The 22,375-nt window shown below is 44.1% G+C and overlaps 1 protein-coding gene across 3 annotated transcripts; it reads left to right on the top strand.

Annotated features, from left to right (window-relative positions):
• Positions 1-2,493: 2,493 nt before the first annotated feature.
• On the top strand, positions 2,494-22,057 carry mmp11a (matrix metallopeptidase 11a). 3 transcript variants are annotated; one of them, XM_018731519.2, is made up of 8 exons: positions 2,494-2,753; positions 9,898-10,148; positions 14,158-14,304; positions 15,712-15,845; positions 16,137-16,360; positions 17,245-17,494; positions 19,389-19,646; positions 21,496-22,057. In XM_018731519.2, exons 1-8 carry the CDS (start codon positions 2,625-2,627, stop codon positions 21,612-21,614), a joined length of 1,512 nt encoding a protein of 503 aa, XP_018587035.2. In that variant the 5' UTR covers positions 2,494-2,624; the 3' UTR covers positions 21,615-22,057. The 3 variants fall into 3 exon arrangements, with proteins under 3 accessions (XP_018587035.2, XP_029115150.1, XP_029115151.1); XM_029259317.1 differs by lacking the exon at positions 2,494-2,753 and adding an exon at positions 6,023-6,076; XM_029259318.1 differs by lacking the exons at positions 2,494-2,753; positions 9,898-10,148 and adding an exon at positions 13,936-14,073.
• The last annotated feature ends 318 nt before the right edge of the window (positions 22,058-22,375 follow it).

Raw genomic sequence — 22,375 nt, 5'->3', positions numbered from 1 at the left:
TAAAACAGGGTAAATAACGTTGCTGGTGTTCACATCTCAAGTGCAGAGGTTTGCTTCTACGAAGCAATCGATTTATGAGCGCTTATGTCATATCTAGGACAGTTTTATGTTGGATTTTGCGTTATGAATGCAATGTACTGTTTTATGTTGAACGCGTGAAGACGAAACTCCGGAGCAATGCTGGCCGGCACTCAACAGGAAGAAGGTTTTAAATGAGAACCAGCTGTAGGGAGCACGATACAGGTCACGGTCCAGCGCGAATGTCAGCGAGAGGCCCCAAAATAACGTCCCCCGAGCCATTCGGACCCCGTGCAGGAGCACTCTTTCGGGTACCTTTTCTCCAGTTCGAGCAGGTGACTCCAGCACATCATACCTCAAAAGTTTGTTTACCTGGATCAGATTATACCTGATTACTAGTTCAGCGCTCAACCTCGGTACGGCTGTGTTGGAACGGCCAGCCCTTCCGCTTTGAACCCTGACATCGGTGGCGTCGTGGAGCTGCAGTTTGGTAAAACAAGCTCACATCCAGCCCTTGTTGCACTGCACCAAAATTTTGTGTACATTAGTTGCTAAGCAGACGGGTTTGTCCAAAGCGGCTCTTATGACTCACAGACCGCAGCGAGGTATTTACACCGATGCTGCCAATATTTAACTCTTTGTCAAGGGTGCAACAGGTGGGTCCTTTCTGGGATCTGACCGCTCTGCCTTTTGACCCATGAGACGACCTCTTTAATTATTTCGCCAGCTGCAGGTTATGGATCGTCAAGTTTCATAGAGCTTCCAAATGAGGGTTTTTTTTTTTGTTTTTAATCCTTGCTGTTTTGCTGCAGAACTCCACTTTTCTCGGCATTGCTCGATAAATGTGTCCAGGTGTTCGGGTCCACAGTTAGAAACATGAGTCAGCTCCTGCGGGGGAGCGTGGAAACCAGGACAGAGCATGTGATGTCATTACCTGGACCGGGTCGCGTGTTTTGATGCAGCGGGTGTGGAAGGGGGTTGGGCGGCACCCCAGCGGCCTCCTGCACGTGGCATGCGGTTGGTTCAACGCAGCGAGGCTTCCCACACCTGTGATGCAGGAGGGAAGCCAGACCGCACGTCCCTGCAGAGGGACGTCCATGAGAGTGAAAGCTCGGTGTCCTACGAGATCCCTGAGTTTGCTCTCTTAACTCCATCTAACTCTTGGCACCTGGCTCATTAATGCTCCATTTCAAAGGCTCACAGATGAGCCAGTAATGTGAGATACCCCCACAAACCACATACACGCGTTCCTCTGTCATAAGAGGCAGTCTTTGTTGTGGTTCCCCCTCGGAGAAGATTGCTCCCTTGTGGAAAAGCCAGGCTGATGGACTTTCTAGATCTGCCAGAGCTGCAATTAAACCAGTGATAATTAAACCATATTTTTCATTGCATCGTTGCCCGCATTTTTCTGGTATCAGTAAAGCTGCTAAGCCTTTATTGATGCTTAATTGCACACATGTAGCTTCTGGAGTAGATACATTTATTCATTTAGCAGATGCTTTTTTGCCAATCGACGAACATCTCAGAAACAGTTACACATTGCAGATGGAAGAGGTATACACACACACACACACACACACACTGACTGAAACCCCTTGTCCCAACAGGGGTCGCGGCAAGCCAGAGCCTAACCTGGGAACACAGGGCGCAAGGCTGGAGGGGGAAGGGGCACATCCAGGACGGGATACCAGTCCATCGCAAGGCACCCTAAGCAGGACTCGAACCCGAGACCAAGCCCACAGCACCACCGCACCCCCCGAATGGGTATAGCATACGTAATTTCTGGAATAGATGCATATTGTGCCTGGATTGGACACAGATTATTCCTGGATGGGATTACTGCAGATAGTTTCTGGAGTAGATACGCATTACTGCTGGATTGGATACACATTGTTACTACATAGGATATACTGTTAATAGGTTCGAGAATAGATACAAATTGTTGCAGGGGTAGATACACATTACTGCAAGATTGGATGCATATTGTTACTCTGCATTACATATACTGTTTATAGTATTATAATTGTTGCAGGGGTAGATATACATTAGAGCAGATGCATATTGTTGGAATAAATACATATTGTTGCTGGAATAGATACACTGCGTTGCTGTTATGGAGACAATCTGCAGTCTGCGTGTGTTTGTGTGAGCTAGTGGTGAGCTTTTCTTTGTCTAGAAATAAATGTTCAATTAACTAAGGAGTTCTTGGGGCTTCATAATGATCGAACAGTCCTGCTTGCTTAGCCTGAAGCGAAAATTCCCCTGTGATGGAGACTTTAATTATCATGAATGAGAAGCAGAACTATGCCGCGGATATTTATAGCTTAAGTTCACCCGATCAAAAAAAAACTACCGGCGGCATGTGGCAACAGCACACAGCAGCGCGGCTTTAAACGGGTTAAAGTCACGTGGGGCGGGTGGGCGAAATTGTCACCCGAGCTCACAAAAAGAGTGTAATATGAGAGAGAACAAAGAGATCAGGACGTATAAAACCCCCTGAAGGACATCCCTCCATCACTCCATCACTCCCCGGCTCCCTGCGCGCCCCCTGCGCCCGCGCTCCCGACGACCCCAGAGGCTCCAGCGCTCGCGACCTCAGCGACAGGATGGTGCGGATGTCCCACCTGGCGTGCGGCGCGCTCCTGCTGCTGCACGCGCTCGCCTGCGCGCTCGCTCTCCCCGTGCCCGCGCCCGCGCCCGAGAGGGGGAACGGCAACAGGTACAAAGCGGCGGCGGTGAGTCCATTTCAATTATAACTAGTATTCTGTAATATTCGGCAACATCATTCCGCAATATTCACGTGTAAAATCTATCTTTCGTTCTTTTTTTGCGCTTAGGGGAACGATTAGACGTTCTTTTTTTTACCAGGATTTTAAACAAAAGTAAAGTTTTATTATTGCAGCAGCTTTTTTTTGAGTGTCAGTCCGTCTTGGGTACCGTAATAATAGTCTCCTCTTTTGTTTTGTAAGTAAAAAAGGGAAATGGAATGGGAAATGAAAATATTATCAGTAATGTGTGTATGGCGTTATGCATTAATCAGTGTTTTCGAATAGAGTGAAGGAAAACACAGGTTTGTCTGGGGAGCTGAACTTTAAAACTGGTGATTGTGTGATTTATTGTGGTTTTGAAGTAAAAACGTGAGGGTTATCTTATAAAGGCGAAAAATTTACCTGAATACAATTAGTAATTTTTACATGTATGTTAAGAAGTGCACCGCTCAGAATAGTTATATTAAACATGACATAACTAATGCATTCAAACATAACACGTTTTAAGTAAACAGCAATAAGTGCTCTACTTTATGACTTATTTTTTTATCATTTGCATACGGAACCTCCCCTACAGACACTCGCGCGTTCAACCGCCCCGGCGCTCGCGCTTTTCGCGCCTTTTGCTGGCGCTCGCGCCTTTCGCGCCTTTTTCGGCGGCGGCGGCGGCCTCGCGCTTCCCCCCGAGCGCCACCACAAGGCTTCGCTGTGACTTTGAGAGGAACTCAGGTGAAACCCGCGACCCCTGAATGTCTCCTGTGCCGGAGAGCTGCTTGCAGGGGTTGGGGAAACAGCTTTTACCTGGTGCGTGGGTCCATGAAGTGTTTCACGCGCCTCAATGTATGAGTGTGACACGACACACCAGGTGTGTGTGCTGTACGACAGGAGCGGACAGTGTCGCCTATCTGTGGTTCACCCATGTGTAAGTGCCAGAGCAGAGAGAGTGTGTGTTTGTGTTCCACTCATGTATGGATGAGTGAGCCAGTGTAAGTGGTGTATCTAGCAGTGTTAATCACCGTGGTGAATAAGGTGTGTGGGCTCATAACACTACATAGAGTTCAATGGAAGTTGCTCTGGAGAAAACGAAAAGTGTCTGCTAAATAAATTAATGTAAATCTCCTTTTTCCCCAACTGAAAATAGCCTTTTAGGTAGCAGCGCTGAGCGTCATGTTGAGTCCCGATGCTGGAACAGCGTGTCTCCGCAGACAGGGTCTCCACCGCTTTTATCGCTGCTGGGAATAAAGCCGTGTGAGTGTTAGATTTGACTTCTTGTCCTCCGGTTTCAGTCACAACACCGCAGTGACCTATTTTCCCAGAGCTGCAGGTGCTGCTCCATCTGTCCCGGCTGAGGCTGCTTCTCTGTAGGATTTCGGAGCGAGAGACACCGAGCGCTGTTTCGGTTCCACGGCCAGGGTCGGCTGTAGGCCAACTGAACCTCTTTCACCCAGTGGGACCTCACAGCCACAGGGGGTTTTCCACCAGGGTTACCATCTCCAGCTTTGAAAGCTAAAGACCACCCTACAGAAGAGGTTGGGGGTGCGAAAGAGACAGAAATTGTTTTTGTGTCACTGTTGGGTGTGTCTGATAGCCTAGTGGTTGCAATAGTTGCCTTTAAACTCCATGGTTGCAGTTTTGAATCCTACTTCCAGCTCTAGTGCTTTTGAGGAGGTGTTTGCCTTAAATTGTTCAAGTGAAGTTACCCAGCTGTATTGATGGATAGTTGTCCGTCTCTTTGCCGAAAAGGCTCAAATAAATCCATGTAGCATTTAGCCTTCAGTACAACACAGTGTTGTGTATCTCTTATATATAATTTGACATAGCCTTAAATCTAGGAGGCACCACCAAAATGATCCAAATGGAGCCCTGCCCGTTCCACGGTCAGCCTTGAACATGGATGGACAAGTGGTAGCAACCCTTAGATCTTTGGGAACGGGACTGCCTCAGCTTCCTACCTTTTGACACACCGTAGCTTTGCAGAGAATTTCCTGTCATAAAGGGCAGTTTTTCAATTTATTTATAATATAACTTTTTCACTTGCTGTCTTTGTATGACATGCAATGTTAGCAAATGTATGGGAAGTAGTTATTTCATTTGTTATTAGGACCCAGGTGCAAATACCACTTCCTGCTGTAGTCCCATTGATGATTTACCTTGAAATGATACAGTAAAGGAGGCGCAGTGGGTTGGACCGGGTCCTGCTCTCGGGTGGGTCTGGGGTTCAAGTCCCGCTTGGGGTGCCTTGCGGCGGACTGGCGTCCCGTCCTGGGTGTGTCCCCTCCCCTTCTGGCCTTACGCCCTGTGTTGCCGGGTAGACTCCGTGACCCCGTATGGGACAAGCGGTTCCGAAAATGTGTGTGTGTGTGTGATACAGTAAAAATGACCCAGTTGTATAAAAGAGTAGATCATCATAAGTAGCTTGACATTGTGAGTCGCTTTGGAGAATTTTAGTGATTTATTCATTTAGCTGATCTCTCCTCAAAAGCGACTCACAGTGTTAGCCTGCTTATGATGATTTACCCAGTTACACATGTGGTAATTTTTTATGGCAAAAATACTAATGATAATGGTAGTAATCACTTTAGGGTAAGTACCTTGATCAAGAGGAAAGACAGCAGTATGTGGGATTTGAACTTGGGTCCTTCCAGTGCAAAGCAGAAGCTCAAATGCCACCTGCTGCCCTATCCAAAAGCATTTTTAATTCACTGAATTCTGCTGTTCTGATGCAGTACCTAAATTCATCTGCTAGCACTGAAACTTAGCAAGAAAAAGTCAGGTAAAAGACATAGTAAACGGAACTCGCAGATGCAGAGCTGTGCAGACACACTGCACATGTTTAATCCTAAGGTCAAAAGCAGGGTTCATGCACAATCTACTAATGGTGTCTTGAGACTTGTCTGATCAATTAAAACAGAAATGCCAGGCCTCAATTAAGTAGCAGAGGCCCGCTGCATTGAGCCGCAGCATGGGGCCACTCTTTAAGTGACCTGGCTCTCTTTTCCAAAGATCTAAATCCAACCTCCCTGGTTATAGCACCATGAAAAATGAGGAGTGGAGAGGGGCTGTTCCCCTTCACCTAATGGGATTCATCATCTCCAGCTGGACTCTGAGATCAGTCATATTTATTTGCATGACAGCAGGAAGCAGTAAGCCAGCACTTGGATGTAGGGCAGATCTGCTGGGAGCGGCACAGCTGCAGATTGCCGTGGGCAAGGCCAGCCGATGAAGATGGCCCCTTAAAAGCACAAACTGAATGCAGACACAAGAGCATCTTTCCACAGGGGTGACATCAGGTGAGAGTCTTTGCCCTCTCAGCAATATTGGCAGATGACAGAAATGTTAACATCCCTGTGAGTTGGGCCTTGTTGGGCACTCGTATTTAGAGCATGTGGAGATCTGCATCTTATCTTCAGTGTCCTCACTTTGCTTACAGCTTTCAGCTCAGGGTCTTTACTGGGATCCTGACCGCGAAAATAAGGGGCATGTTTGCAGTGCTGTATCAGTGTTCATCCCATCGTGAGTGATACCCCATCCTGTTCTAGTGAAATGGTTTCTTCCCTCTGAGTAATCAGTTTATGTAGGTTCTCAGAGTCAGGCATATCTGCTCTGGATTTTTTTTTGAGTAAATATTTATTCAAGCTGAATTTCCTTCATCATACTGATTCTTTATCTCGAGTGTAGCCCATTTAATCTGCCAAGCAGTGGGGGGTAGGAGATACCGTTTCCATATACACAGTTTGTTTCAGTTTCACAATGTTGTCAAAAGCTCTGCAGCACAACTGCACATGTATCTTTTCACTCTCAGTTGGTGTGATAAAGAGAAAATATGATAAAATGAAAAAAGATAAAAGAAATGCAGAAAACCTCTGGGAATCCAGTATGATGCTGTATCTTTGTGTGAAAACACAAAAATTACCTGTGGATTCATATCAAACTAGCATTAAGTTGCAATAGAAAGTAAAATATAAATAAGACAGGCAAACTTATTGTTTCACATCCAATACAATATCACTATTCGACATAAAGTTTAGCAACTGTTCTAGTATTTTGAGGTCATAAAACGTAATTAATTGTGATACTTCAGTAAACAACTGGAACACAGGGTATTATACTCTATGAAAACTTACTGCTACTCTTTTTCCAAGAAAAACATCATGTCTTTAATAACTTCTGAAAGTGAGATCTAAAATGTATACAAATACACTATATTAATTTTTTTGATAATTAAAAGTGATGTAGGATTTTAAAAATCAGTATTACTACTATTCAGTTAACTTATTCCAAAACATCTTACATTGATTTAACCAGTTATCCAGCTGGGTAATTTTTATCAATTTAGGGTAAGTACCTTGGTCAAGGGTATTGTGGCAGGAAGTGAGATTCAAACTTTGAACAAAAAGGCAGAGGCTCTAACCACAAGAGTACCTGCTGGCTGCCAAAAATGTTAAGTCTTCCCTGTATTTATTGCCATGAGAAGAGTATTTATGAGTGTGGGGTGCCATGGTGGTGCAGCGAGTAGCACTGCTGTCTCACAGCACCTGGGTGGTGTGTGAGGGTGTAGGATTGATCCTTGCTCAGTCTGTGTGGAGTTTGTCTGTTCTCCTTGTGTCTCTGTGGGTTTGCTCTGGTTTCATCACACAGTCCAAAGATATGTTGTTTAGGTTCCCCCATAGTGTGTGAGTGACAGGGAGAGAGTGTGTTCCCCTGATGTATGGATGAGTGATCCATTGTAAGTAATGTGTCTAGCAGTGTAATTCACCTTAGTGAATAAGGTGTATGGGCTGATAACATTACAGAGACTTCATTGGAAGTTGCTTTGGAGGAAAGTGCCTGCTAAATAAATACATGTAATGTCAAATGCTTATTATCCATGGATACTGTCCTGCTTGAAAGCATAAATGATGAAAAGTGAACATGTTATTTTTATTATGAAGCCTAGATATTATTGCCGTATTCCATATTGAAAATGGTCTTCGCTTTTTATCTGAGGAAAGACTTCTGTATGGACTTTGTAATTTTTACAGTACATATATATATTCCAAAAAATCTGACAATATTTGGCGCACTGTCAGTGTGTTGAGGCTGTTTGTACTCTACCTGTTTCAGATGACATGTATAATAATGTTTCCTCAGCTGTAAGTATCAAGAAGGGGAGATACACAGGATCATTACACTCATCGGTGACATCACTTGTGTGGTGCTTCCCCTGTCCATCTCTTTCTGTGTGAGTTTAAGGCCCTTTTTGTTACTCTGTGGAGAGGTCCAGTCTTCATGTCTGAGAGTTGAACACCTCCCGCCCCACACAACCTCCCAAGAGATTCTTATCGCAATTTGCCTTCCGTGCCACAAATCATGTGAAAACACGCAAGCCTACCATGCCTTACCATGGAAATGGACGCCACAGCCTGGCTCCACTGCTCACCGAGATTGGAGAGGAGACAGACAGGAAAATAGAGGCAGTGGGAATCTCCCACAGTCAGATGATAAATCCTTGTTGACAAGATTGCCTCACTCCCAGTGGCTCCATTAGAGGCAAGAGGCATGCTAGTGTCAGATAGAAATCAAGTCTTTTCATGGCTTCTTTGGAAATCTGCAGCATAAACCCTGATTCTGTAACAATCATTGCATGTGTGTTGGTATAAAGGAAACATTGCTCCTCATAGTCACTTGGACGGTGAGTCATATCAGTGCTCATAACGCTATGGCTCTAAGGTTGGATCAGTTAGATTTAAAAACATACTTTAACGTTGTCAGCAAGCATCAGATAAAGGTCTCATTTTTCTGCTGGAGAAGGACCAAACGTGTTTCTCTGGCTGAGTTTTTACATTGCAGACACTGTCCTGCTCCTGTCTCTTGGTTTTCTTGCAGTGTTGATTCATTTAAGTTTTGCACAGTGTGGCTTCATATTTGATAGTACCACCAATGTTTGCATGCAAAATATTTTCCTGCATTGGTGTTGATTTTGTTGCATGCTCGGTAAAATCAATTCATGTAGGTGTGTGTGTTTTGGTGCAAACCTACTTGCTATGATCCAGTCTTCTCCCATGTAGTAGGTGTTTCATGTGGTTCTTAACCTGTGCAAGCAAGAATCAGACATCAAGTAACCTCTGCCAATCCTCATGGAAGAGGAATGAATTAATTTTAATGCAATAGAATTTTTAATTTTCAAGAACTTTTTTCTCAACACAGTAACACGGTGCACTGAGCAATTGAGCACATACTCTAAGCGACAAATGAACACAAAGAAACATGGCAGTTTAAAAATGGTTTGTAGCCAGTACATAAGAAAGACATCTGGCAACTGGGGTAAGGAAAACTCCCTGTCCAATGAAATGGGAAAAAAGAAACCTTTTGGGAGTCCAAGTAACAGTGGCTGCCCTCCCCTCCTATGCATTGTTGGTAATATTTAAAACTGAAGAGACCAATTCATTTAGCCACGGCTTAGTTAAATGACTCTGAAGTTTAGAAGCTGGCTAGAGACTTGAAAGCTCTCTGCAAAAAATCACTGGAAGTTTGGGTAAAGAGGTCAATTGTAAGATTTTTAATGTTTAGAATTTACAGGTGTTCGTTTAGCAGACACTTCTATTCTACAGAATGTGTTCCATCAAATGTATCATAATCTCAGATACACTTTACTCATATACCTTGACACTAACTAAAGAACTGCTGGGTGGTGGAAGTGTTTGGGTATAAGGTTCGGGAGATTAGGTTACTATGAAATTCAGACTCCAGTTGATAAAAATTATCCTAGTCCCAACAGACCCATGTCTAAATACCTTCTTGGAAAATGTTCTGTAATGGCAGCTGCTATGTGAAAAACGCCCAACACCTATGGGCATCCCTAAAGAGAATCTTTCCACTCCAGTTAGTTTTCCTCCCAGTTTATTGACCAAAGCATTTCCTGTGCACTCTATCATGTGGATACTAACTAATAGTTCATGTAAGATAGTGTTATGAGCTGGTTTTATAGGCTGTCCTCACCCTAAATTGTCTTTTGAACAGGAAGTGGTTGTTGCATTCAGTGTCCTTGTTCTTTTTCAAAATACATTTGTGCTTTGACCTTTCCCACCATACTGCTTATTACTTCATCCTAATGCTGCTATCCTTGTGCCAGGGATGGCTGGAGAAATCTCATGTCGGGGTCCTGAAGAAAAGGGGGAGGTCATCTCATGTTAAGGACACACTGATCGATGAGTCCCAAGTAAAGGGTCACCCTGGCAGGATGGTACTCTCTGGCAATGGCACTCAGTCTTGGTCACGACCACGCTGTGGCGTGCCAGACTTCCCGGATCGTGAAGGACCGCTGCGGCAGAGGCGCTTTGTGCTCTTTGGAGAGCGCTGGCCAAAGACTGACCTCACCTACAGGTAAGGGAGCATCACTTTGTTCTGAGACTTTGGCCTGTAGCTGCACCTAGGAGTGCAGCTGTCCCACAGAGTGAACTCAGTCAGAGCAATGGGATCCTAATGGAGCTCCTTCAGAAATGGCTCAAGCCTCTCAGTGTCAAACATACACTATCACAGAGACTGTCCTAGCTATCTTGCATTCAACCTTTCATCAGTATTTCATACAGAATTCTCCATCTTAGGAAATCTTATGGAGGAGTGCATTTCAGCACTGTCTGGTTAGTTCATTTATTCACTCATATATGATATTAATTATCTTTATATTATATTGATGTGGAGGGGGTGCGGTGGTGCAGTGGGTTGGACCGCAGTCCTGCTGTCCGGTGGGTCTGGGGTTCGAGTCCTGCTTGGGGTGCCTTGCGACGGACTGGCATCCCGTCCTGGGTGTGTCCCCTCCCCCTCTGGCCTTATGCCCTGTGTTGCCGGGTTAGACTCCGTGACCCCGTATGGGACAAGCGGTTCTGAAAATGTGTGTGTGTGTGTGTGTGTGTGTGTGTGTGTGTGTATTGATGCATTTGGCTGACAGTTTTCTCATAATTGACTGAAATGTACAAAGTGCATCATCAACAAAGAACTTTAGACACAGGATTGTAATAGTACAGCTTTACATTCACATGATGATCCACATAATTCAAGAAGCTGCCAATAGAAGTGACACTTAATAGAAAATACATAGACACTCATAGAACATGGTTTTGGACTCATTTATGTAGCTGTCAGGAGAACAGGTGAGAAATGAGACTGAGAGATGGATTCGAGACCTTTCTTGAATGGATTCAGCAGCTCTGAGGGACATTATGAGCTTATTCCATTGTACTGGGGCCAAAATAGAGAATAAAACCTGTAACTTCAATTTTGGACCACTTTCAGTTGAGAGTATAAAATAACCAGAGGTGGAGGAGCACAGCATTCTTGCTGGGTGTAGAGAGTGATCAGCTCCTGTTGGTATCGGGGTGAAGGTTGGCCCTCTTATACACCATAGCCAGTGTTGAACTTGATACTGGGAGCAACGGGAGGCCAAAGGAGAGAGACTGCAAGAAGAGACACATGAAAATGCTTTGCAAGGTAAAAACACTGAGAATTACCTGCATTCTTAATAACTGGCTGTTAAGGAACACAGTTCACATGTATCTACATGTTTATTTGCAAAGCTGCTTCTACCAAAATTATACGTTCTATAAAAGGACATTTCCTGAAATTACTGTCTGAAATTTTTCATTGTAACAATAGCCCTGATGCATTTAAATATAAAGCAATTCAGTTTATTTAGTAAAGCATACTCCATTTTGCCTCGAACATGAACTACTTGTGTCCTTAGTGTTGAGATGGGTGTGTTTACTGTCACTGTGACCGAGTCTCTTCACCTTGTTGCTGCTCGTCCTCTTCATTTTTTTCCTCCAATTTTTTCCTGTCATTGAAATCTTTTCAAGAGAACCCAGTGTTTTTTGTCGTGTCCAAAGCAAATAACAGCATTGCCACAACAATACACAGGTTTAAAAAAGAGTGTGAAAAATCTGGAAGGCAAAAGGAAGAGATGAAACAAAAGTAATAAGGCTGATACAGGAGAAAATAACTTGGGGTCCAAGGCCAGCTGTCTGCCCACTCACTCTGTGCACAATTTATATTTAAAGAAAATATTGATAAACAAAGTAAAGCTTAAGGGTCTCACTTTAGGGGGTGTGGTGGCGCAGTGGGTTGGACCGGGTCCTGCTCTCCGGTGGGTCTAGGGTTTGAGTTCCGCTTGGGGTGCCTTGCGACGGACTGGCGTCCCATCCTGGGTGCGTCCCCTCCCCCTCCAGCCTTGCACCCTGTGTTACCAGGTTAGGCTCTGGCTCCCTGCGACCCTGTATGGGACAAGTGGTTCAGACAATGTGGGTGGGTGGGTCTCACTTTATCTTTTCTGTGCACCTGTCCCTGGGAAAATGTTTTCAAAATCATATCCAAGGGGCACAAATTTCTAAAGGAACACTTTTCATAATCACTAAAGGATCAGCCTGGGCAAAAATGTCAGCACCCGTGTCATATCATTGCCTATCAGGGACAGGAGGTGCTGGAGAGAAGTCTATCTCTCCATCCTGACTCAGAGCCGTTCCTGTGACTGGGTCACGCTCCTTAAATCTTTCCTGTTTTTCACATTGTGCTTCTTTTGAAAGGCATCTGCGGTCATCAGGTTCACGGTCTTCACCGCAGGGGTAGAAGAGTAACGTTCCTGCCCCAGAAAGCTGAGCTGTGCCTCAGTAAAAGTAACAAATCAGCAAAGTCTTTTTTTCCCTAAACCCCCACCCCTTGTTCCCAGCACCCCTCCATACAAGTTTCCCTGCATGGGCTGTCTGGAGGTCTGCAGGTTGGCAGCAGCGCCTCCCCCCTCTGTACTCACTCTTCTCTTTCTTAATGATTGCTCCTCAAATGGTAGGAAGCGGTCCTGCAAGGCATGGGGGCGAGAGGTTGAGTGCAGGGGTGTAGCAACTGCAACCCAGTAAGAATCTGTAAGCCTTCAAGGATAAATCTGTCTGAGCGTGCGTTGTTGGAAGGCTCACCCTGTGGATGGGGTTAGGTGATTTTGTGCCCACGTTCAGGCTTGCGACTCCTGAGAGGAATGGAATAAGATACAGGGACACTCTCTGACATACACACATACACACACTGAAAACTTCTGACATGTCCTGCATGCTGCAAAGCACCTTGCCCTATTGGAAGAAAATGTATGAAGAAATGGGTCTAGAAGTGAAGAACTGACAAATCTGGCTCAAGGGGTACAACATGGTTTACCTTAAAGATTCTTGGGATCCCTGTTGCATGGAATTTGTACGTTTACATTTATTTAAGATACTTATACACACACACACACACATTTTCAGAACCGCTTGTCCCATACGGGGTCACGGGGAACCGGAGCCCACCCGGTAACACAGGGCGTAAGGCCAGAGGGGGAGGGGACACACCCAGGATGGGTAAGATACTTATAGCAATTTATAAATTTATGCACATGAGGAATTTTTATTGTATCAGTTCAGGGTTAGTACCTCAAGGTGTTAGACTAGAAGGTAGGATTTGAGCCTGGTTACTTTCAGTGGATGGTAACAGCCAGCTACCCAATCCTACTGTGTATTATGTGTTCAAGTTGTAGTAAATTAAATATATGAAAAAGTAAGTACCTCTGAATGCATTTTTCCTTAAATTGCAGATATCAGTATGTCAATGTACTGTAGTTATGTACAGTACATTTATTCATTTAGCTGACACTTTTCTCCAGAGTGAATTAGAATGTTAAGATTTATATTTATGTACTTGACAAGAGTTGACATTGACTTAACAGCCCTTAAAAATAACAACAAATATCAGATCAACAACATTTTCAAGCACAGCATTTATGTAACAGCAGTATGTATGAAATGGAGAAATGCCACACTCCCAGTCTAAGCCCCTCAGAACCTAACAATAAAAAATAGTGGGAATATTACAGCTATTTATTTAGCTAATCCAGTAGATCTGGTGAAGAAAATAAATTTGTCAATAAGGAACATCAGATAGTTTCTGTAAGCTAGTTAAATTCAGAGGAATGCAACCTCTGTACTCTCAAGTTGTCGACCACATTCGAGGGGTGTCTCGTCATCAGGGATTAGAGCCCTCATTATAGCGCTCGGTCACCGAGAGCTGTTTCTGTGTTCAAGACGGCCCATTCTTCACTTCTGATCCCTGCAGTGATGTAGTACTTTGTCTGTCTGATTCTCTGCCCAATCACTGAAGAGCAAGGACTTCTGGGAGCTGTTTCTGGAATTAGAGTATACTTCATGGGTTTCAGAATGGTGTGTCCTTCATGGTGCAGCCCAGGAGAAACAGCCTGCAGACAAACAGCAATTGGCATCGCTTCAGTGCCAGCAATGAGGTTAGGCATGGCTGTCAGCACTGCGGATGGTTAGTGCTAACCATCTTGGATGATTGTGTATTTGTGTGGGTGCATTTTTCCCAGGATTTTGCGCTACCCGTGGCAGCATATGTCCCGGGACAAAGTGCGGAGCGTCCTGCAGGAGGCGCTGCGTGTTTGGAGTGACGTCACCCCGCTTACCTTCACCGAGGTCAACAGCGGCAAGGCCGACATTGTCATCGACTTTGCCAGGTAATGTGTCTGAAGAGCACAGATGCACCATTAAAGTGACCTTCTGCATTCATTCATTTACCGCCTGTCCTCTTAAGAGGACATATTATAACATTTCACAGAAGTACAACTGATTGGTGCTTTGTTGTCATTTTCTGATGCCATGGGCCACAGCTGCATATCCCAATCAGGCAAGTCACTGCAGGTCAGAGGACTCTGCCCTGTGGAACTCCCACATACTTCACATGCAGCTGGCCTACCATGAGTCATAACAAGAAATATAATACAACAAAGTTAGTGCCAACAGATTTCAGCTTGGGCTGCATTACATTCCATGGTTTGTGTTCTCAGCCTTTCACTTGATTCCTATTAAAGTGTCTGCATTCAAAAGGGACTGAATGCTCGTCGTTTTACTTGTATTGTTCTATTCTACGTTGGAAGCCGCATGTCAACCCTAAGGAGATGCAAACATGACTCAAATAGCAGTTTTCTTTGCTTATTAGCATGTAGTGTTATTTCTCTGATGCAGAAGGGCCATGGCTCACTTTCAGTGAGCAAACCCAAAAGTGACCCTAAATGAGAGAGTTCAAAATCAGATGACAAATGAGACCTGGACAACAATATTCTGCTTCTTGAAGACTAGCAAAATTTTGACTCAGCTTGAACACTGTTCCTGGCAAAAACGGCAGTGCACGTGTAGATTTTATGAAACTGAACCTGCATCCTACCGTTTTAATAGTACTAGTTACCTCTGGGGTATGTTTTGTCTTGCTGTAAATATTTGCACTTTGAGAAATTCCCTCCCTGTTGGGCTGTTTACTACTCTACAGCTTACAGCTATCAGCAAATGTTTGCCCTGCTACCCTTTGGTCCCAGTCCAGAGAGGAGGCAGGGCTTCCCAATGGAGAAGCATAGACGTCTTGCTGTATAGAATTTCATCGGGCAGAGAACTGGTCAGTGACTGGAACCTGCAGTCTCAGAAATAGCTAACCCCTTAGTAAAGGGTTTGTTCTGTCTACTGTCTCGGCCAAGGAGGAGAAGAGTTCATCATCTGTGCTTCGGAGGAGCTCAGGATTGAGGTTTCAACAGAAGCTTTCAAGTGGATGACCCAGAGCAGATGCCTCTAGAAAAGGGGGAACTACACCACACTGACAACTCAAGTCTGAGTCAAGTCATTGGAAGCCCACGTTCTCATCCTTTTCCTGCTGACGTGTTGCACTGGCTGTTCTGCAGTACGCCCTTTTCATCAGTTGACTCTGATGAAAAATAATACCCAAAATGGAGTCTCCTGCTTGTTCTATCTCTTATATAGGAGGAGTGTTTATTCCATGTTCATCCTAAGCCCATGTCCTGTGTATACCCTGCGATCCCTTTTGAGCCCTCATTCAGAGACAATGTTGCTGAAGCCGGTATTGATTTGATCGACAGGTACTGGCACGGAGACAATCTGCCCTTTGATGGTCCAGGAGGCATCCTTGCTCATGCCTTTTTTCCTCGAACACAACGTGAGGGGGACATTCATTTTGACTTTGATGAGATCTGGACCGTGGGGAACAACATGGGTGAGTGTGGAATCACTGGTACTGGGGAAATGGTGGAGCATCAAGACACGATAACAGTTAAAATTGACTCAAAACACATTTAGCCATAATACCTTCATTACACAACACATGGAAGGCTGTACTACACAGTAAGTGAAAAAAATAGACTTATGATTTAGTGAAATCAAAAGGCATGTTCTAACAGCTCTGAACAGGCTCCACAGTGAAGCCTAGATTCTCCAATGTGGTTTAGAAACAACACTATCAACCAGTGATCCCTCAATATGTCTCTGTTGCTATCCTCCTCCTCAGGCACAGACCTTCTCCAAGTCGCTGCCCATGAGTTTGGCCATGTTCTGGGCCTGCAGCACTCCCTGGAGCCCGGGGCCATCATGTCACCATTCTACACCTTCACCTACCCGCTGGAACTGAGTGAGGATGACAAAAGGGGTATCCAGTACCTGTACGGTACTCGCCCACAACCCACCGTGCTGCTGCCCATCACCACAGAGACCAATGAGATTGCGTTCTCTGCGGTGAGCAGACCCCACCTCCCTACATTTGAATTCACTGTATGGATCATACTCCAGTAATCACTCTGAACAATAGACAGCACATACCCTGGCTCCTCTGCGTACCAGCACTGTTGGGACTAGAAGTATTTTGTTTAGTTTGTTAAGAAAAACAAAGTCACTTTTACTACTTCCCTCAATTTATTCACTGGTTAGGTTCTGTAGTACAGATAAAATAGTAGAAATGCCATGTACAATTTTAAAATGTTTTTATTAGCTTAAAGACACATTAAAATGAAAATTAATATAAAATTAATAAAAATAAATGTATAAAATTATTTTTTAAAAATATTATAAAAGCATAATTTATAAAATTATGTTGTCTCCAAAAACTCCTAATCGGTGTTGATTGTGGACGACTTGTCTCATAAACACATGCAACATTCATTGTCTTTTTACTGATTACCAACAGTCAGAAACACCAGAGATGACTTGTGCATATTGTGGAGGCAAAGTAGGATTAGGGTTGTAGAAAAACTGTTCTGTTTGGGTGCTTTTTACTGATACCTATTTTCTAGGCAAAGAAAAATAGGTCACATTCACTGTTCTGCAGACAATGATTTTAGAAAATAGATCCATCCATTCATCCAGTTTCAATAACTGCTTGTCCTCACACAGACACAGGTGGAACGTGCAAACTCCACACAGACTGACCGGGGAGTTGAACCTCCTAGGCGCTGTGAGGTGGAAGTGCTACTCACTACCACTGTGCCGCCCCAGTGAAGAAAATGCTGTTAAAAATAAATAGGATAAATGTTTGAAAATTCATAACTCTGATGTTTGTAATACGGGAAGCCAGTGTTTTTCATGGGAGCACCAGTTCAGTCATTGATGCACTGCCATTCCAGGAGGGCAGGGGTAAAGCGGACAGGCCAGCCACGCACTCCTCACAGCCCAACGCATGTTACACGGACTTCGACGCTGTGTCCATGATCCGTGGGGAGCTCTTCTTCTTCAGGTCCCGCTATGTGTGGCGCATCCGCAATGGGCAGCTGCAGGATGGGTACCCGGCACTAGCATCCCGCCACTGGGCAGGTATCCCCGAAAGTGTGGACGCCGCCTTCGAAGACAAGACTGGGAACATTTGGTTCTTCCAAGGTGGGTGACAGCAGAATTGAGGACTGCATGGGTTGCGTGTTTCAAATTATTCAGAAGACAAGCATTATCTGAATGTTATGGATCATTCCAAAAGCAACATGGATGCCCCCCCTCCCTCTCCCCCGATTCTCTACATCCTGGGTCAGGGCAGGATCTCACTTCTTGTGCAGGGTGGTCCGAGTTATCCAAACCACTTCCTATAAACAGAGAGAAAGTAACGAGCTTTTTGCTGGACTGAGGCTAAGTATGTCAGGAAACACTTGTGTTGTGGAAAGCCAGTCGATTGTTTGTCAGCTGGGTATGAAAACATCCTCTGTTGAAAACTAACCACACATATTTACTTTTTTTGTTGTTGTTTTCGTGCTCTACATTTGGACTTTTTCATTCCCAACCCAACCCACTCCCCATAAATGGAGACATTTTAAACTTTGAAAGCCCGAAAGAGATTGCCATTAATTCATTCCACTGTCAGTAACAGCTTCTTCCATGCAGGGTTGTGGTGATCTGAAGCTTTTCTAGAAAACATAGTCTCTTTGGTACATGGTGGATGGGCTCCATCCTAGGGCAATTACACACTCATTCACTCGTGTCCCGTGCACACTTACGGCAAATTAGAGTCACCAATTCACTTGAAACTTGTCTTTTGCCTGTGGGAGGAAACCAGAGCACCTCAAGAGAAGCCACAAAAATACATAGTGAGCAGGCAAACTCTACACAAACTGTGCAGAATCAGACAGGTTTCAGTGCTGCACATTTTGCCAACCCATGATACTGCCAGTGTTTTACTAATGGATGTAAGAAGATCCCATTGAGTGGAGATCTGTTTGCGTAATTTATCATTTCAGACCCTCCTGATGTCTTAGTCAAACCCCATAATTGTTTTTGTATTGGCTTCTGGCTCATTAAGAAATGTAGTGTGTGGAGAACTTTGAGCCCCTTTTGCAGCTGTGTCCCACCATATCCCAGTCCCCCCCAACTGTGTAGGGATTCTCCCATCCAGGCACATTAATGAGCGGCATGATGGGGCAGGTGTTCTGGCACCTGCATCTCTGTAACAAAAGAGGGAAAAAAAGAGTACAGTTCTCTTCCGGCACCATGCAGAGCCGTGCAAGCCAGCTCCTGCTGCGGGTACTGCACACACGCCTGGAAGAAGCATGTGCAGCACAGACAGCACACAATGCACAGTTGGAGAAAGCAGCTCAGGGGCAGGATTATGGCCTCATTTCAACTCAACGGCACACTCGGGCATGCCCGTGTAAATATAGGAGCTGAATATTACGCATACAGCTTTTGGTGAAAACTCCAGGTTCTCTTTTGCAGCACCACCATTGTCTGTGTGAAAATGCAATCAAATAACTTTCTGGTGGCTTAAATTTGTTTTCATCTATTTGATTCTTTTCTCCAAAGCGAATCGCAATGTTAGGTTTGTACGCTAAGTTACTTAAATTGTTTACCCATTTATACAGCTGGGTAATTCTTCTTTTATCATTTGACAGTAAATACCTTGATGAAGGGAACTACTGAAGGAGGTGGGGTCTGAAGCCAGGTCCTTCAGTTGTAAGGGGACAACTCTAACCACCACACTACATACTACGTGTATACAGTGACCATACAACCACACTGACCCTACAGATGGTCAACTCCTTCTCTTGACCTCATGTGTCTTTTTGAGGCAGTTTATTTGCTTAGGAAGTGCCTTAGCCATTGGAGACAAACAAACAGTAAGGAGTTTGGGCCTTTGCTGTCCTGGAATTCAAACCTAGGTCCCTCAGTTGCAAAGCAGCTACTCTAACCACTATGCTACCTGCTACTCAGTGGGCAGTTCTGCACGATCTGACTCTCTGTGAATATCCAGGTCGTGTAAACACTGGAAACCATTTCTCCCTCTCCACAGCTGGCAGCTACTGGGTCTATGACGCCGAACGGCAGATCGCTGGCCCCCTCTCAGTGCGTAGCCTGGGCCTTCCTGTCACCCACATCCAGGCTGCTGTCATGTTGGGTGAGCACAAGGATAGGGTCTGCTTCTTCAAACAGGACAGCTACTGGCTCTTCAGCCCACAGGACCATCGTGTGGAGGATACCCAACCCCGTAGCATCCAGGAGTGGCAGGGAGTGCCCAATGACCTTGATGCTGCCTTCCAGGACCGCTATGGTAATGATGTCTGCTGCATATTCTGCGGAGGTTGTAAAAATGTGGCTGGCTAGTAGTTTAAAGATATTTTTAAACAGGATGTCCACCTCTGAATCATTATTACAGTTTGCATGGTAAACCAGACTATACAACCATCCATCCATCCATTTTCAACAACCGCTTTACAATGTAGCTGAATTAACTTCACTTTTTAAATATGTTTACTATTCCTTAGAGATATTCCAAAATGCCGCTAACATCAGTGTAACTATTGAAGCAGTTGCTTGTGCACTTTTACTTAATGTTATTATGTTAGATGTTAGAATAACAGATTTTTGAGGAGATAAACATTGCCCAGTTCACATAATATTCATTACATTGTTTTCAAGATGATCTTTTCTGAAGTTTGTCTCTTGAGGAATGAAAACGGGCTACTTTTTTGCTTGATGCCGTTAGATGGCAGTAAAGAATACTGAGATAGAATAGAAACTCAAGTGACGCTGTGTCAGAAGGGGAAGGGGACAGTATCATGGAGCTGTGGAGGACCGATTTAATTCAGCATGTTTTTCCATGTATTATTGCTATATCCAAAACTTTTACAGAAACTACCTGCATAAATAGAGGTGCATGTCTGTTATTACACCTTTTTGATTGTAAACTGGAAGTGACTGGATGCTGACAAACATATTTCAGTGAGGCATTTCTTCAAGGGGGGTGCGGTGGCGCAGTGGGTTGGACCACGGTCCTGCTCTCTGGTGGGTCTGGGGTTCGAGTCCCGCTTGGGGTGCCTTGTGATGGACTGGCGTCCCATCCTGGGTGTGTCCCCTCCTCCTCTGGCCTTACGCCCTGTGTTGCCGGGTAGGCTCCGGTTCCCCGTGACCCCGTATGGGACAAGCGGTTCTGAAAATGTGTGTGTGTGTGTGTGCATTTCTTCAATTCAAGTGGCCAGTTTTTGTGTCCTCAGCAATATGTGAGATGTGTAGTCAGTATTTAAGGTCCAAAACTTTTTAGTGTAGTATAATCCACTGTTGAATTCTGCTGTGGCATCTGGTGTGCAGGAGAAACATGGCACTGTCTCATATACGTATATAAAACAGAACACAAGACACTGAATAGAGGTTTTGGACAAGACATTTTGTTTTCACTCATTTTGAAGTAGACAGCTTTAACATTGCTTCAAGTTAATGAATGATAATAAGAATCCCTTACAGTAATTTTTTAAAATTTTTGTGGCTTTATTTCAGTCTTTTTTTGCAAAACCTAATCTATTAATATATTGAGGGACATCTCCATTGTTAATATTTTATACATCATGATGTAACAGAGAGACAGCTTGTAGCATAGTGGTTACTGCTGGGCTCAAAAGATACAGGTTCATATAGCACCTCCACCTGTAGTGCCCTTGTGGAGAGTATTTGCCTTAAATTGCTCCTGTAACACTACCCAGCTATATACATGGGTAAATAGTGGCAAGTGGCTTACTGTTGTCAATTACTTTGGAGCAAAGTGTCGCATAAATGTAGTTGGGGTATTATGAACTTCTGGTCCTAATTGTGTTTGTTTAGGTACAAGTGTATATGCACATAGAGGTTGTGTCATATGTATTTGTAACTTTACAATTTTCTCAGTCTTACTCATTTACAAAAGCAACAAAAGCTAAGTGACTTGAAGACTTGTGTAAGGCACAAAATGAGTTAAATTTTGGTTAAAATTCAGCATCCTCAATCACTGCACTTCCTGTGACAGAAAAAAGCAGTAGCTCAATTATCAATACAAGTCTAATATTCTAATGTCTAAAAACATGTATAAAGTGAGGTATGAAGTGACCTTGCTAATTGTGTCATGCTCTTCCCTGCCCTGGCCTTGACAGGATATGCCCACTTTCTCCGAGGGAGACAGTACTGGAAGTTTGACCCCGTGGAAAGGAAAGTGCTGGAAGGATATCCTCGCTATATTGGAATGGACTTTTTTGGCTGTCGAGCACCTTAATCGATGCTGAAACTGTGGCGTGAACCAAGCACATGGAGGTGCCGTCGTAATGTTTGTCGCCATCTGGTGCTAACACCTTACAACTGACACAGTGAAGCGTCCTGGAAAGTCCCTGTGAGGCGATCATGTTAAACCTTTGGTGGCCCAAGATCCCCAGTGACCATCTCACTTTGTTCTCAACAGCAACACTGTGAATCGTCTTTCTGATCTCCTGTGATGGTATAGATGATGTTCACATTCATATTCATTCCCTCCATATCTGTAGGAGGCCTTCAAGTAAAATGTATCTTCATTATTAAGGACAAAATACATTTTTTACAATAGTAGTTAAGAATGCACATGATTTATACAAAATTTGAAGATTTCAAGTGAAAGTGCTTTTCTATTGATGTCTTCTTCTCAGGAAAAATGAATATTTGACTATGTACCTCTCATCTTAGTGTTTGGCCTTCTACTGCAGTTTATTTATTAAAGTAACGGTTTCTACTGACTGAATCAGTGTTCAATCAGATTCTGAAAGGTCAAAGCAGATATCAGTCAATTAACTGATATAAATTAACTGATTCCTCTGGGAATTTAAATTTCTCTTTCAAAATTCTGGTGATGTATTTCATGTTCAGTAACATACTTGTGACAAGAGGTACACTGCTTCAGTGCATTGTATCTGTGAGTTGTTAATTTTCAAATCTTTCAACACTTAAACACATGGTGCTTTCAAACACAAGGTGCTAATATGGTAAGACAGTAACATCAAGCAAAGG

The sequence above is a fragment of the Scleropages formosus genome, chromosome 17 (genome assembly GCF_900964775.1).
Source record: "Scleropages formosus chromosome 17, fSclFor1.1, whole genome shotgun sequence".
NCBI classification, from domain to species: domain Eukaryota; kingdom Metazoa; phylum Chordata; class Actinopteri; order Osteoglossiformes; family Osteoglossidae; genus Scleropages; species Scleropages formosus.
The sequence above is the reverse complement of the archived record's forward strand: the minus strand, read 5'-3'. Positions and strand labels throughout refer to the sequence as shown.